The sequence below is a fragment of the Alternaria novae-zelandiae genome (assembly GCF_023758075.1).
Source record: "Alternaria novae-zelandiae strain BMP 2774 chromosome Unknown scaffold_11, whole genome shotgun sequence".
Taxonomy (NCBI): Eukaryota; Fungi; Ascomycota; class Dothideomycetes; order Pleosporales; family Pleosporaceae; genus Alternaria; species Alternaria novae-zelandiae.
The window spans coordinates 539940-556692 of record NW_026056971.1 but is presented as its reverse complement, the minus strand read 5'-3'; the positions used below and the strand labels follow the sequence as shown (position 1 = coordinate 556692).

Below are 16753 nucleotides of genomic sequence, written 5' to 3'. Positions count from 1 at the left end.
CTGCGACAATCCTCTGCTGCACATGTACGTTCAGCTGGCCACATATGAATTTATTCCAGCTCACAGCCATGTGCAGGCTGAGCCTCTGCTTACCAACATGCGGTCTTTGATGTCGAGATAGCATATACAATGCCCCGTTTCGTGGATAGGGTCTTGTGTACCTGCGGCAGTTAGGCTACAGGTACTTTGTTAGTAAGTCGCTCAATCCTTTTGTTGAGACTTCTGCGCGCTAACGCCGTTAGTGTTTGCGTGCCTTACGCTGTTCCGGCAGTAGTTCTGCAGACAGTGTTCTGGGGTACTCAAAAACGACACTGTGGTACAAGTGATGGATGTGACCAGGAGCAAGGAGCCTGGAAGTGCGAACACGCATATGATGCTCGGGCATCAGGGTCCAGTTGTAACTGGGCGAGACGCGTGCGACACCGCAAGCCAGGTTTCGAAGCCTCTCGGGCTTTTGAGTTTGTCGCGTCGACAAGTTTCCTTTACCATGTTTCAGCGTGAGCCAATTAGGCATGTGCTCTGGTAAGCAGAGATACGGTGTGGGCGCAGGAAGGTATATCCGGCGAACATCAGGAATGCAGGGAGCCGAAGGGGACTAGGGCGGGCGAAAACCATGCAGACCCGTGGGTGGAATAATCAGAATCTGAACAATTTTAGTGCAGCCAGCGCGCGTATATACAAGCCGCCCCTCCACGCTCCCTTCCGTCTATCTGCCCTCGCTTTTTCAGTTTTCCTGTATTGTATAGACTCTCCACTCTTCCGTTGGGGCGTCTCTACATCCACGCTTGATACCCGGGGTTTTCACCCTCTCGCGCTGTTGGGCACCGCTTACGCTTGAGCCGCCGCGAATAATTCCAGACCGTATCGATAAGCCCCTCCACCAAAAAGAAATCGCTCGTCGCAGATTCACAGCGCAGCACCACTCACCCCTACCGGCTTCTCTCGCAGATGCCGCACTCTGAGTCGCCGCCTATGGCTCCCGCTATTGTCGTCGACAAGGCCAGCGCAGCCCCTGCGCCCTCGCAGGAGGATGTCAACGCCTTCATCAGCAGCATCGTCACCGCAAAGACGTCGCACGCCTCGGTCGACGCCGCCTACGCCCTCACCACCCTCCTCCAGAACTCAGTAGGCTTCCGCGGCCTTACTGGCTATGGCATACTCGAGGAGATCAAGAAATCGGCGGCCAACAAGAAGGATGCCGTGCGGAGAGAGGGCGCCATGAACGCCCTCGGTGCCTTCTTCGAGCGCCTTCCGCGCACACAACGCCTGACAGAGGCCATCTTCCTCGTTCAGAACGAAGGGCTGGTACCCATGGTCCTTGACCTGCTGGCAGACAAGACTGGCTCCGTCAAGGAGTCGGCCAAGTACGCTCTCGACTCGCTGTTCGAGAACCTCAGCGCTGAGGCCAAGGTCTTCGGCCTCTTGCCTGTGCTGACCAAGTACCTGGGCAAGAAGTCCGGAAAGTGGCAGGGTGCTGCTTTCGCCTACGAACTCATCGGCCGCATGGCCGACAAGGCCAAGATGGGCATGGAGAGCCTCGAGGTCGAGAAGGAGAAGGATGTTCTCCGCGAGTCCATGGGCAAGAAGCTCGAGGGTCTCATCCCTATCGTCGAGGCCGGCATGCACGATCTCAAGAGCGAGGTAAGATTTCTCCCGCGCTATCTCACAGCCACCGTACTAACCACGAACAGGTCGCAAAGCAGTCTGTCAAGACGATGAACAGCCTCACCACCCTCCTCCAGAACGACGATATCGCGCCCCGGATACCCCTCCTCGTCAAGGCCATCGAAGACCCCTCCACAACAAGTCTGCAGAAGGCCATCCACGCTCTCTCCCAGACCACCTTCGTCGCTATTGTCACATCACCCGTCCTTGCTATGGTCACACCTCTGCTTGAGCGCTCTCTGAACATGCCTTCCACATCACAGGAGGTCACCCGCCAGACTGTCGTCGTCGTCGAGAACTTGACCAAGCTCGTTCACGACCCTATCGAGGCCCGCGCCTTTTTGCCCAAGCTTCGCCCAGGTGTGCAGTCCGTCAAGGACCGCGCTTCCCTCCCTGAAGTCCGAGAGATCGGCCAGCGTGCGCTCGACGTTATCGAGAAGGCCATGGCCGACCCAGATCACAACATCGACAGCGGCGCCATCGCGAGGACACAACCATCGGATGTTCAGAAGGTCATCGAGAAGCAGATCACCGCTTCTGCCAACCTCCTTGACTTCCCTGGAGACGCGGAGGTCTTGGCTATCACCAAGAGGTACATCTCTGAGATGATCGCTGAGGTGGTCGATCAGCGCGAGCTTCAGCGCCTCCCAAAGCTCGTTGGCCCCTACCTGGAGCCTTTGCTCAACGCCGGAGACGCCGACAAGGTCGCAGAGGCCGTGCACCAGTTCTACGTGGACGAGGACCACCGCAAGTTCGGCCAGCCCGTCAAGGAGGATGACGGAGAGACAGAGATCGTCAACGCTGTCTTCTCACTAGGATACGGTGGCATGTTGCTCCTCTCGCACACCAACCTTCGCCTGCTCAAGGGCCACCGCTACGGTCTTTGCGGTCGCAACGGTGCTGGAAAGTCTACCCTCATGCGCAGTATCGCAAGCGGCAAGCTGGAAGGTTTCCCTTCTCAAGATGAAGTCAAGACATGCTTCGTCGAGCACAACCAGGGAGAAGACGCTGATCTCTCTATTCTTGAGTACATCGTTCGCGACCCGCGCTTCGCGGACGAGAGCCGAGAGCGTATCTCCGAGGTTCTCGAAGAGGTCGGCTTCACCGCTGGCCCGGAAGGCAGGCAGTCCGCCAAGGTCGGCTCTCTGTCCGGAGGATGGAAGATGAAGCTCGCTTTGGCCCGTGCTATGCTTATGCGCGCCGACGTGCTCCTCCTTGACGAACCCACTAACCATCTGGATGTTGCCAATGTCGCTTGGCTCGGAAAGTACCTCAAGTCCCACACTGAGATCACTAGCTTGATCGTTTCTCACGACTCTGGTTTCCTCGACGAAGTCTGCACCGACATTTACCACTACGAGCAAAAGAAGCTGGTCTGCTACAAGGGCAACCTGGCTGATTTCGTTCGACAGAAGCCGGAAGCGAAGAGCTACTACACGCTCTCGGACACCCAGGTCAAATTCAAGTTCCCTCCTCCTGGTATCCTCACTGGTGTCAAGTCGAACACTCGCTCCATTCTGCGCATGACAAACTGCTCCTACACCTACCCTGGCGCTTCCAAGCCATCGCTCACCGATGCTTCTTGCAACTTGTCACTGTCATCCCGAGTCGCCATTATCGGTGCCAACGGTGCTGGTAAATCTACGCTCATCAAGATGCTTACTGGCGAGACCGTCCCTCAAGAAGGTACCGTCGAGAAGCACCCCAACTTGCGTATCGGTTACATCAAGCAGCACGCTCTTGAGCACGTCGAGATGCACATGGAGAAGACTCCCAACCAGTACCTCCAATGGCGTTACGCCAACGGTGACGATCGTGAGGTGCTCATGAAGCAGACACGTGTGCTCAGCGAGGAAGACAAGAAGCAGATGGAAACTCCCATCGATCTAGGCGACGGCTCAGGCCCCCGTAGGATCGAAGCACTCATTGGTCGTGCGAAGTACAAGAAGACCTTCCAGTACGAGGTCAAGTGGTTGCACATGCTGCCCAAATACAACACCCAGATCTCGCGTGAGACGCTTCTCGAGAAAGGCTTCTCCAAGCTTGTCCAGGAGTTCGACGATCACGAGTCGTCGCGTGAGGGTCTCGGTTACCGTGTCTTGGAGCCCAAGGTCATCTCCAAGCATTTCGAGGATCTCGGTATGGATCCTGAGATTGCGAACCACAACGAGATTTCTGGCCTTTCCGGAGGACAGAAGGTCAAGGTCGTGCTTGCCGGTGCCATGTGGAATAACCCCCATCTTCTCGTCTTGGACGAACCCACCAACTTCTTGGACCGCGACTCTCTCGGTGGTCTCGCTGTTGCTATCCGCGACTACAAGGGTGGTGTGATCATGATCTCGCATAACGAAGAATTCGTCGGTGCTCTCTGCCCCGAGCAGTGGCACGTCGCCGACGGTCGCGTCACGCACAAGGGCCACCTTGCCGTCAACATGGACCGTTTCGAGGACTCGCGCCCTGGATCCAGCAATGTTAGCAGCAACGTCAGCTCCGCTGCCCCGTCCACCACCGGTACTCCAGTCATGAGTGACGCCGAGGGCAACAAGGACGATATGAAGTTCAGGTCGAGGAAGAAGAAGAAGATGACCAAGAAGGAGCTCAAGGACCGTGAGGTCAGGCGTAGATTGAGGTACATTGACTGGTTGAACAGCCCTAAGGTATGTTTTTTTCCCATTCCACCCACATCAATGCAGATTATTAACATTCCACTAGGGTACTCCTCAGCCACCCAATACTGATGACGAGGCCGAGTAAATGTTGTTGCAACTGTTTCGGATTATGATCGCATTATGATATCTTAGACTATGCAGATTTGCATTGCTCGGCGTTTAATAGAGGCCTGGATGATTGACTGCATTTGCGTCACCGATAGATTTTGAACGTCTAGCTGCATCCTTATGATGAATCAAAAGCATTTCCTTTTCTTCAAGCTACAGTATTTTTCCTGATTTGCGTGAGTCTTGCTACTCTATATGAGCTGCCTTTGCCTATTTTGACGTGTGAGCACCAACGCTACCCGGTAGAGTCCAGCAATGTGAGAAGGTACCTAGAGTTGATACATAATACTGCCGTAGTAATGTAGTTACTCGATGGATAAGTGATGCGGTCTTAATTGTGCTTCTGTGTTCAATGGTGTAGACGTATACTGCAGAGCTGCTTGGGATGTCGTCGCGTGCATTGTCTTCGCTGTTTAGAATACCCAATGCTTCAACTCCTACATACCGACCGGTCATGTTTTCATTTAGCTTCTTCACTCATTCATCAGTGTGGTGGTTCGATCGGTGGGTGCAGAGCACAGATTGCGTGCACTTCGCTCCTTCCTCCTTCACTATCTCACCAATCTCACCAGTCCACTGCCCCACCTGGGCACCCAACGAACACTCACGCTCCGCAAGTCGGACCCTGAGAAGCGCACCTGGGCAGGTGAGTATCGCCTCCCAACAGCTTTTGCCTAGCGGGATAGCAAACGCCTGCAGCTGCTCTCTCGCCTCGCTCCGTTGATATAAGCCCGCCTTTCTCTTCCTCTTTCCATCACCTCCCCGCACCACCCTTCTCCACTATCAACCCCTCCACACTCTCTATATCGCACCCAACCACGACGACAGTACCTGCAAGTACGCTTCCATGAAGCTCATCACTGTCGCCCTCGCTGGGCTGGTGGCGCTCGTCGCTGCCTCGCCGGTAGAGACTACCACCGCTGCTGCGGCTTCCAAGTATGAGAACGATGATGCTCACACGTAAGTCGCCTCGCCTTTCGCTGATATTCTTAGAGGGTAGTATACTGACTGTCAACAGATACAAGTGCGACAGCGACAAATATGTCCTCTCTTGCCTCCGCTCGGGCACCTGCTCTTTCGTCGAGGCGTGCTCCTTCGCGTGCGCCGACAACAGCAAAGGTGCTTGGTGTACCGGTTCAGCTACTGATACCAGTGTTGAGGATCGAGCTGTTGGCGACCCTTCAGCCATGCACCTGAGCAATGACGAAGTCAAGTAGGTAACCTCCATCGTTGATCAGGGAACATTCAGTAATCTTATCGCTACAGGTACTCCTGCACCCACGACGAGTGGATCCTCGCCTGTCCTGTCAACGCCGCTTGTGCTACCATTGAGTATTGCCTGGTCAAATGCATCGCAAATGAGCGAGGTGCTGAGTGCTCGCCCGGTGCACCCGAGAAGCGTGACGTCGATTCCGATGTTCATATCGAGGACAAGAAGACCTACGAGTGCGCCAAGGATCGCACTGGTGTCTTGGTCTGCCAGTATGGCTTCTGCCAAACCGACCACTACTGCAAGAGGGGCTGGAAGTGTCGCGACAAGTGCAACTGCTGCAAGAAGCCCAACATGTTCGACCGAGACGTCGACGACGCCGACATCACTGAGGCACCTCCACGGTCCAAGGACGCATCTGGCAATGTAAGCACTCTCCTGCATTCTCACTGAGCTCGAAGAGATCTGAATTCCAGACTCGAGTTCGCTCCCATCTCACCTCCGTTGGCTACAATTTGTGTCGCCGATCTTTCTAGGTTGGAGTGTGCATCATCTTGGCAAGTGTGTACTTGTTAAGATTTAGTTGCATGCATACTGCAGACTGAGACACGGATTTCTTCCACTTTGACCACTACATTACTCTCCCACAATGGCACATTGCTAACAAAAGTCTTCAGGCCCCCACCGTCGTCGAGTCGGACGCTTTGGCCAAGCGTGATCCTTCCTGTTCGCCTGGAACCTATACCTGCCTGGAATCCGCGACAACGGGTGCCTGGATCATGACCTGCGACTACAAGGGTGCGTGGCAGTACTCGTCGAACTGCGGTACTTTGAAGTGCCTCGAGCGATCCGATGGAGCCGCCCATTGCTGGAACCCGGGACCGGAGTGGAACACGGATCTGGCAGCCGCCAAGCGTGAGGCTTCTTGCATGCCTGGGACCTATTCCTGCGACAACGACGAATCAACGGATGACGCCTGGATCATGACCTGCGACTACCGGGGCAAGTGGGTGCAATCTGCCAACTGTGGCGATTTGAAGTGTCTCGCGCTATCCAATGGTGCCGCGCATTGCTGGAACCCAGGACCAGAGTGGAATACGGCAATTGCAGCTCGTGATGAACCATCGGAAGTTCCATCGGATGTCGCTCCATCTCAGTCCTGTGAGCCTGGAACATTTGGTTGCACCTTCAACTCTGCCACAGGAACGAGCTGGGTAATCACTTGTTCTCCGTCTGGAATCTGGTAAGTTCTGGATCTACGAAGTCTATTTGAGACATATACTGACTTAGTACCTCTACCTCTGCAGGCTGTGGTCATCCGACTGTGGTCAGGGACAGACCTGTGATCTAGCAGCTGACAGGAAATCTGCCCACTGCAGGCAGAATGCGAAGCCTACCATTGGAGCCCGCGACGAGCTTCTCCAAGTCCCATCAGAGCTGGCTCCATCTATGTCTTGCTCACCTGGAGCGTTCAACTGCGCCTATAGGAACGTGACTCAGACGGAATGGACTGTCACTTGCGAGCAGTCTGGATCCTACTGGCAGTGGTCTGCCGACTGCGGTAAGGGTTGGAAGTGCGTTTCGGACGGTCGTGTTGCACACTGCGTCCCAAAACAAGCTTTATTCGAAGCTTGGGAAGCTTGGGAGGCCACCCAGACCTCCACATCGACTCTCGAGGTTGAGGCTTCAGCAAAGGCTTGAGCGGAGTCTGAGATAACAGAGTAGAAGGATGTGAGATGAGAGCGATGGGTGCGCGCGGCCTTACGGATACGCCTGGTGGGTACGCCGACTCCTCCAAAAGCATGCAAGGCGCAGATGGCAGTCGCTAGTAGGGCTCTAACCACTCTTCATGACGTCGTTTCTGAAAATAACAATGAACGAGACACTTCCAATGCCTTGTTCCTTCTCTTGTGTTGCATGGGATATCTGAACAAGCGGTGACTGATCTTTTCGAGACCCGGTGAGCGAATAGTTGAGGATGATGTCGTGAGGCAGAAGGATGCGATCGATCGAATGCGACGTCGCTAATGGTTGGTGGCGCTAAGGATCTTATGCCGCGGATCTGAAGCTTAGCAGCTGCACAATAACGGTTTGGCTGCAAGCTGCATGGTGCGCTACATGTTTTTATGGTATCTATAGGAAAGGCACGCGAAAACGCGTCTATCTATCAAGTCTAATCAAGAAATGAAGTTTAAGAGCAAAGAGCCGACAGGAGCCCGTCGCGAGCAAAAGACCCCTTGGAAAACTGGCGGGGCTCACCCAGCACCTAGTCTCAGATCGACATCGCGTCCCTGCATACACTCGTCATACGTTAAAAAACAACCCTCTTCCAGCTGACCAAGAAACATGCACAGTAGCGCCAAACGTCTACCGCGGATTGTGGCTTGTAGGATATTGAAGATCTAGACTTTCCTCCCCTCCTCAGCTTCTTCTTCCTGCTGTGCACCTTCTACGAGCTTTTACTTTCGCAGATTAACCTTCCGCGGAGCTTCGTCTTCGTATCCAGGCAACAGCCACGATGTCGTTCATTGTCGAACATGCGAAACAGGCCGTCACCGACAAACAAACCAATGTCGTCATTTTCTCGGCCACGGCCATTGCCCTCTACGGGTATGACCAGGGAATGATGTCCCTCATCAACACGAATTATGACTACCTATCCACCATGGGCCTCCAGGAGGAGTCACCAGTCGTGGGTGTGATCGTAGCGGTTTACTACCTCGGCTGCGCTGTCGGCGCTGTGCTCTTCTCCATGCTCGCTGATAAGTTGGGAAGGAAGAAGAGCATCTTTGCCAGTCTGGCAACAGCTAGTCTGGGAAATCTGATCATGTTCGTGGCTGGAATGGGCATGTTGGGAAAGAGCACGGAGATCGCATTGGGCGTTATGCTTGCTGGACGCGTGGTGATGGGATTGGGCGTTGGAGGAATCGACGCAGTCATTCCCACCTACTCCTCCGAGTTGAGCGCCGACGACTCTCGTGGCAAAGCGCTGGCCCAGGAATTCCAGTCCAACATCTTCGGTCTCGTAATGGCCTTTGGTATCAATTTGCTTGTTACCATCCTCCTTGGAAAGCAAAATCAGTGGGCGTGGCGCGTTCCTATCATTGTCATGCAGGTCTACCCCGTTCTGTTGATGGCATTTGTTGAACGCCTTCCGGAATCACCGCGTTGGTTCATCTTCCATGATCGCCAGGAGGATGCGAAGAAGGCATTGGACGACATCTATGGAGATGAGGGCAAGGAGAAGCTTGATGAGCTACTTGAACAGCACGAGAAGGAGAAGGATATCAAGGTTGGGTACATGGATATGCTCACCCCCGGCCACGAGCAGTTCCATCCTACTATGGTCACAGTGATGTGCCAGGTCAACCAGGCGCTTACGGGTTACGGTGCAGTTAGTGTGTACGGGCCGCAGATCTTTGAGGTAAGTTGTGTCTATGATCAGAGTGGTGCGGTTTGGCTCAATACTAACATGTGAAAACAGCTCCTAGGCTTCTCAGTCCGCAACTCTGAATACCTCACCCTTGGCAACTACGTGTCCTACTTCTTCCTCATGACGCTCGCTTGGCTCTTGATCGATGCTATGGGCCGACGCAAGATTATGATTCACAGTTCTGTCATCCTTGCCACTTCTTTCGCACTTCTCGGTGTTTTCGGTGGCTTAGCAGCAAACTCTGAGCCCATGAACATTCCCATTATCGTCCCCGGAATCATTGGAACCGTAATTTTGTTCGTCGCCACCGGCGCTTTCGGAATCGGCTGGCTCTCAACCGTGTGGTTGTTCCCCACTGAGGTCTTCCCGACCACCGCTCGCGCCCAAGGCACCGCTACCTCCGTCATCATTTGGGGCTTTGCCAACTTCGCCATTACCTTCCTCACGCCCGTCCTGTTCAACAACCTCGACTACTGGATTTTTGTCGTCTTCGCTGCAACCAATGCTTTCGCTGGACTATGGACGTACTTCTATCTCCCGGAGACTGGTGGCAGGACATTCGACGAGAACATGGACTTCTTCAAAGAGGCGGGTGAGCAAGGAACATGGAGGGTTGGCAAAGTGGGTAAGGGCGAGTGGAAGAAGATGTACTATCCCGATGCTGAGGGAGGTGATGCCGTAGAAGCGGAACGCGTACCGCTGTTGCAGCGGGTGGAAGACCAAGTTCCTAGCGTGGAACAGTCTAGACAGCCCAGCCCGCAACGGGAACAATAGAGAAAGGCAGCCCAGCCTTCTATGACGAGGGGGTTTCGAGGAACCCCTTGCGGCATAGTAAAAGCGGCGCAAAAGGTAAGTTATGCAGGTCAACTTTATTCAGGGCTGCGCTGACGTCACCATCAACAGTTATCATATCAACTAGCATCAGAATGAACATCTAATTTTTCTTCAACAGAATTTCCAAAAAGATCAACACGATGATCTACATGATGTTCCCAGTTGATGCTCGACGTTCTGCCCCACAAACTAATATAGACGATATAGCCAACCCAGTTGCGGAGAATACCCGGCATCTACGTGATCCAAGTACCGACCACGAGCCACGACCATTAGATTGAAAGCGATCAAATTCCCCAGATACTATCGTCATAGCCTGCATGCAATCTGTTTTCCGCGAGGCCCAGCGATCTTCATACATCCTATTCATAAGTCTTGCAGCGTCCGCATTATGCGCGCGACATTTCGTTATCCTTTGTATCGACGGCAAAGATGCGCTCACTAACGTGCACATTTGCGCTCTGCGTCTCTCTAGCTAGCGCTGTAACGTTTGCGACGGCGCAAAGGACAGGCTCACCCTCTGACTCGCCCCAAGACTCCGACATCTACCAGTCATCCTATCTCGGCGGCGATCACAACATCGAGCCCTCAGACCTCCCAAATTTTACACAGCTCTGGAACGCAACTTTCAACCCGGACGAGAAAGTAAATTGCCCTCGCTGCATCTCACCTCTGACCCATCATTAACACAACCACAGCATTGGGCGCGCCCTCTCGTTCACACGCTTTCCTCCACCGGCCGCCAAATCGTCTTCACCGCGTCCACCGAGAATCGCATCAGAACCTTCGACGCAGAGACCGGGCAGCTACTCAACGAGCGCCAAGTCGCTCCACCATGGCCAATGGACCAAGCGTATTGCACGACGCACGTCAGCAAAACATTAGGCATAATGGGCACGCCAGTCATCTACCGCGAAGACGGCAACGAAATCGCATTTTTCTATGTCAAAAGCTACATCGAGGACTATAGACAGCCAGGTGGCGCGTATCCGCCTCTGAATTCCGTTTACTATCTCTACGGCGTATACCTAGACACTTTGCAAGATCTCTACAAATACCCCATGATCATAGATGGCCAGCCCTCTGATAACGACATGCGCAAGACTTTTCTCGGCGGTCTGGTCTTGCAGCGGCCTGCGCTGCTGTTGCTGGGCGATGTGCTGTATGCGGGGTTCGGCGGGCTGTGCGACGCGTTCAACTACACCGGAAGCGTTGTCGCTGTTAATCTCGCAACGCAGAATACGTATACGTGGACTACGCAAGCAGGAAACGCGAGTCTGTACAATGACGACTGGACAGCGTGGCATGGGGGTGGCGCGGGTGGCATCTGGCAGGCTGGCGCGGGTCTCTCGTCAGATGGCAAGGACGTCTTCTTCACGATTGATAATGGCGGCGGGTCGACGGCTGCAACGCTTGATGTCACGCCAAGGAAGGGCCACGAGTCTTTGGGTGTTCTTTCGGAAACCGTGGCGCGTATCACACTTGATGAGTCTGGCGGTGCTGGGATTCAACTTGTTGATTTCTTCCGTCCGTCGGATTGGCAAATAGACTCTGGACAGGATATTGGGAGTGGGGGTTTTGCTGTCCTTGATGGCGATGTTTTCAAGACTAAGAGTGGGAAGAGGATCGGTATAGCCACTTCTACAAACCCGAAGATGTACGTGACGGAAGTTGACAGCTTGGGTGGGTATTTGCAAGGTACAAACGGTACGGATGGAATCCTGCAGACTATCCCTTTAGAAGGCGAGGTCTTTGGTGCGATTGGATCTTATCCGCTAGAAGGAGGTTATATCTACGTCAACCCAGGCAATACCGCTCTATCCGCGTATGCATTTACTCCGAACGCATCGTCCTCGCTCTTCAGCTTCGCTGGCAAATCCTCCGACTTGAACGGACACTGGGGTGGTGCTGGCCTCCCGACTGTCATCAGCAACAAAGGTCAGCCTGGCACAGGTATCGTGTGGGCCACGGATGTGCAGGCTGGACTGAGAGCGTTTAAGGCAGTGCCGGTTAATGGGACGTTGGTTGAGCTGCCGCTCCCGAAGGTGGAGGGTGCGGTGAAGTTTGGAAGACCTGTGTTTGGCGATGGGAAGGTTTTTGTTGTTGACGGTCAGGGACGCTTGATTGCGTTGGGGAGGAAGACGGCGACGTAACCGTGGGCTTAGGCGTAGGTGCAGTAGTAGTGGTAGCAGTAGATGGAGTGAAAGAGAAAGGAAGAGGAGCGGGCTGCATCCACAAAGGTAGCGTGTCCATCTTCGAAGCGCCTCAACGTGTCCTTCTGGTGTATGCAAATGCCCCGTCACCTCAAATACAGAACTCTTGTACCGTCTCCAAAATTGCTGCCTTGGCTCTTCTCTAGGGCTTACTCGGTGATCTCGGACATGTCCACGGGTCTCTCGGCGTTAACAGCGCCATCCCGGGTGAAACCATCAAAGCCGCATCTCCAACCCGCCTCATCTTCGTCTCACACTCCCAGGCAACAGTATAACAGCCAACATCGGTCTTTCGAAAGAGCGCGACCCGCGATTTTGCTGTCGGACACATGAGCGTATGTCCCGGCTATTCATGCCCACCAACGAGAGTGAACGCGCACAGACCCCCGCCCGCTGCATCATGTCGGCTCCGGGGATCTCGTTCGCTGGTTCAGGTGAAACTAGTCCGGTTTGACCATTAGCGCCACCAGCTGATGTGTGCACAACATGTGCATGAGGTGTTGGTGTGAGGGGGCGCGTCTCGATATAAAGCTTCCCTAGACGTTGTCGCTTCCTTCTTTTGTCATTCAATCACCTCTTCTCACAACCATTAAAATTACAGTCTTGCTACGGTCTTCGTTAACTTTGGAGGCGTACAAGTCTTCGTCCGAGCAACATCTAGAACTTTGTGTACCTAAGCACATCTCTTCGGACCAATCACGGCATACGTGTTTGTGAGCAAGCAGCGAAAAGAGGCGTAACAGGACGAACGGGGATCATATAAACAAAGCACCGGTCCGACTTCAACATCGAGTATCAACATCGACGTCGAAACCACAGCTTGCAAGAAAGAGAACAAGAGCGATACCATCCCATCAACAAACGAACCTCAATATGTCGACCACACACCTGACAATCCACGACCTCCTCCGCATAACATATACATACGAAATGCGCGCCCTCGAAGCACAAGCACACATGCAACCTCGACCGCGTTCGGATTCAGCTTGCTCAGTAGGTCTCCTCGAGTACATGGACGAGGTACGCAGAATGGCGAAGACTAACAACGTACAGATGCCAGAAACATGTGCCCATCTCTCACCACCCACACCCTCCAGCCCAGAACACGCCATCCTCGAAACCGACTTCACAGAAAAGTACTGTCGCAAAAGCCGTCGCGCTTGAATCGCCCGCCCTCTCCTACTGTACTGTTGTCCTGATTAGAAGACAATTCGACATGTGATGACGGAGAAGACGCCACCAGCACTACCACCACGCTATCAGACCGCCAGAACGCCAGAATGTTTGCACCAAAAACCTTAATCACTACGGTACTACACCAACTCCCTCATTTCAACCCCGATGACGAAGAGCGCATCATCGCTTTCTGTCCGCACATGGCGCTTCGCAATGTAGTGGACTTGGTTTGCGCGTCCCGGCGCGCATGGGGCTTGCATGTGCATGATGGGTGTGTGAATCGGTCCGACTGCGGGAGTGATCATTGGCCGCGGGAGAGAGGAGCTGACGTCGCGTGGGGAAGGCGAGGAGACGAGGGATATAGTGTTTTCCGCGCATGCGCTTCAAGCGCTGGAGTCGTATAATGCGCGGTGGATGTAGCAAGGGATGATTCAAGACTTGGGATTTGTTGAGTAGTATGATCTTGGTTTATTGGACGCGCTATGTAACATACCCCTTCTTTCTTCATGTAATTAGTTTGTCTTGAAGCTTGGTTCAGCATGACTTTGTTGTATTGCATGTGATCTTTGCGATTGTCTAAGAATACTAAGTACATTGCTGCGCTTTTCTACAACTACTTACCAAGATATAACTTGCCTTCGGAGACGGCAGCTCACCTATAGTGCTCGCATGTGTCCTGTCATCGAACAAGCCGCTGTTCTAGAGGGAGGTGCATTTGTTTTACGCCGCGCATTCAACCCCAGACTTAATATTTTATCCGTAGACTACAACACCAGATGTACAGAGGTCTTTTCAAGCCATATCAAAGCTCATCTTAATCCTGAAAAGCTTGCCTCTTGCACCAAAGCTCGCGAATACTATATCGCTTCTCTCCGCCTTCTAGTGGAGGCTTTGTCGGATGTTGATGATGGCAATCGGAATAACAGGAGCTCTTGCGCGCCGCGGGAGTGCCCATGAACTTAATGAGCGGCTTTTGCGGTAAATGCAGTATGCTGTCGCATCCCTACGCGCAGTGCATCGCAGACAAGTCTCCTCTGCTTCTCACGATATTGCAGCAGCTGTGCCAGCTTGCTGCATAATAGTGAGAGGAGCGGACGCGTTGTTGGGAGTGCGCGATACCGTAAGATGAGCTGTAAAAGCCCACCACAACAGCGCAAACTCTTTCGCAGATACCTAGGAAGCTCGCTATGCTTATGAGCAAAGTATGAGCAATGAGATGTGCGTCTGAAGTCCGAGGAAGCTCTTCTAGTTGCCAGAAATAGCTGTGTGAAGGTTGTAGCGGTGTACTAAAGCGAGAGCGTTGTAACAGAGCTCGCAAAAAAGGGCAAAAAGAGACAAATCAGCAACAAATATACCTATAATCAGCATGAACGCTCGACCCACCATACATTTCAAAGTCAGAAGAACTGGCAAAAAGAGGTTGGAACACATAGGACAATATACTATGCGGGGGAACAAAAAAAAAAACAAATGGCAAAAAGAAATAACAGTGACGTACCTGATGCCCAACTCCAATACCCAGCCGATCCCATGGGGGATCGACCCACCGCACGTTGTCGAATTGCCGAACCTCAATGTGATCAAGGAAACACAGGACGTACCTTAACCAGATCCTAGACCGCTGGGCCAGTTCGTTTTGTATACCGAGAACGGTCGCCCGGTGTGATTTGATGGAAGATAGAGGTTTTAATTGATATATATACCCCAAGGACCTCAGATTGGGTGGGTCCAATGGCATTTTGGATTCTGGGGCGGCGACGTGGGCGATTCGCTAAGGCGGGGCGACGACAGGGTTGCAGGGGGCCTCTAGGCGACGGGGAGCACCAGGTCTGCATTGTAATGCTTCATCTGATGTTCGACTTTGTTGGGGTGGCTGCTCTGCCGCTTGAGACTCCTCTCCGTGACCACAAGCTTGACTCCCTCCCATCTCCTTGACCAGATCACCCTGCGCCAACGTTGAGCTGAATTGGACCTCGATTCCACGAGAGTTCTATCCCAATCGCCCCCAGTGGAGCTTGTTGTGGTGCTGCATCTCATATGGCTCGGTGGTGAGCCTTGGCGCAAGTTTGGCTTGATACTGCCTCCCTTCGACGGCAGCAACACCACCACCACGCCACCTTTGCGCACTCGAGCGACATACTATTGCTCGGGGGAGATCTAGCATCCAGCTCCTGCAAATAGAAGCGGCATTGCAGATGTTCAATCTGCCTCTCTTGCGGACCTCCGGAGCGGCGGCAGCGCCGGGCAGCATCCAGCAAGACAACCACCAAGCCGGCAACCACCTCGAGCAGCCTCGTGACGTAGAGCAGGCAAGCGTAAACTGTACTCAACACCCTCGTCGCAGCAGAGGTATCGCTCATACAGCCTGCGCCTATCGTAGACATCCGGCGCAACGGCAAGTTTTCAACACCACTCGGTACGACACACAATGGTCAAGCGCTCAGCTCGCGAGCCTTCGCTGACTCTCGCAAGCCTTCAGGGAACTATTGGATAGCCCGCAATGCTCCCTGCTCGCGACGGCGGCGGCGACCCCTCGAACGAGATCCCCGCGATCATAAGTATCTCTCGTCACCTGGCGGCCTCGTTCGCACCTCTCGGACGCGACGACTGCAATACACTTGCTCCAACCAGGGGTGTGGGACAGTATTGCCAAAAGATAGAGCAAATGCACATGACCATCCGTGCGAAGAGCTCCTTTCTTAAGGCTGCCGGAAGGCCGCATTCGCCACAACGCACTCCGCGGGAGTCTTCAAGTGGACCAAGGGGCGTACAACGCCGTTCTCGCAGTGATTTGGGGCAGACAAGGACAGAGACCGAGGAAGACAAGGGAAATTCACACCCACTCCAGGTAAGGCAGGAGAGACTGTTACCTTTGGGCCTCGGAGCGCCTTCGGAAGGGCCTGCACTCAACTCGTATCCCCAGGGTTGAGGACTTTGATGAAGACGTAGGCTTACGAAGACTGACAGTGTTGTGACAGCAGATGCTCGACATGCACGGCCTGACCCCTGGCCCTTCCTCGAAGACTTGAGAAAAGTCGGGCGCTCCTTCCGCACAATGCGCGCTCGAGCCGTACACTACCACACCTCGAACGGATTGAGAAGCCACGAAGCAGGACACCGGTACGACCGATCTCGGAAACCACCTCCCGAGGCATCTGCGGCGATGCGCCAACGGCCGTTGTAGCAGATGGCTATGGGGCTATCGCAGCGACACAGTAGGAGTCTGCATCGCTCACACGCTGGCTGAGGGCAAGACCGAGACGCCAAGGACCGAGGAACATACAACCATCGAGAATGCTCATCGTACGACCGGGGGCATAAAGGCGCTGCGAGCGCTGGATCTGGGAGGCTGATATACTGGCAACATTCTTAGGCCAGGAAGAGAAACGATCGAAGGACATCTCCAGGCGTCGAGGAACGAAAACTTCAAGACCAGAAGGGCAAC

General features: G+C 53.8%; 5 protein-coding genes across 5 annotated transcripts; all 5 read left to right on the top strand.

Moving 5' to 3' along the window:
* Positions 1–972: 972 nt before the first annotated feature.
* On the top strand, positions 973–4419 carry J4E88_005973 (uncharacterized protein; the record flags this gene model as incomplete). Its single annotated transcript, XM_049399604.1, has 3 exons — positions 973–1641; positions 1692–4322; positions 4378–4419. The coding sequence occupies 3 exons, from the start codon at positions 973–975 to the stop codon at positions 4417–4419; spliced, it is 3342 nt and encodes a 1113-aa protein (XP_049254617.1).
* Positions 4420–5289: 870 nt separating this feature from the next.
* On the top strand, positions 5290–7353 carry J4E88_005972 (uncharacterized protein; the record flags this gene model as incomplete). Its single annotated transcript, XM_049399603.1, has 5 exons — positions 5290–5402; positions 5461–5655; positions 5709–6078; positions 6330–6895; positions 7032–7353. 5 exons carry the CDS (start codon positions 5290–5292, stop codon positions 7351–7353), a joined length of 1566 nt encoding a protein of 521 aa, XP_049254616.1.
* A 645-nt stretch (positions 7354–7998) lies between these two features.
* On the top strand, positions 7999–9859 carry J4E88_005971 (uncharacterized protein; the record flags this gene model as incomplete). Its single annotated transcript, XM_049399602.1, has 3 exons — positions 7999–8005; positions 8166–9076; positions 9137–9859. 3 exons carry the CDS (start codon positions 7999–8001, stop codon positions 9857–9859), a joined length of 1641 nt encoding a protein of 546 aa, XP_049254615.1.
* A 492-nt stretch (positions 9860–10351) lies between these two features.
* J4E88_005970 (uncharacterized protein) lies at positions 10352–12072 on the top strand (the record flags this gene model as incomplete). The annotated part of the gene is made up of 2 exons (XM_049399601.1): positions 10352–10564; positions 10618–12072. 2 exons carry the CDS (start codon positions 10352–10354, stop codon positions 12070–12072), a joined length of 1668 nt encoding a protein of 555 aa, XP_049254614.1.
* A 933-nt stretch (positions 12073–13005) lies between these two features.
* J4E88_005969 (uncharacterized protein) lies at positions 13006–13296 on the top strand (the record flags this gene model as incomplete). Its single annotated transcript, XM_049399600.1, has 2 exons — positions 13006–13125; positions 13186–13296. 2 exons carry the CDS (start codon positions 13006–13008, stop codon positions 13294–13296), a joined length of 231 nt encoding a protein of 76 aa, XP_049254613.1.
* Positions 13297–16753: the final 3457 nt, after the last annotated feature.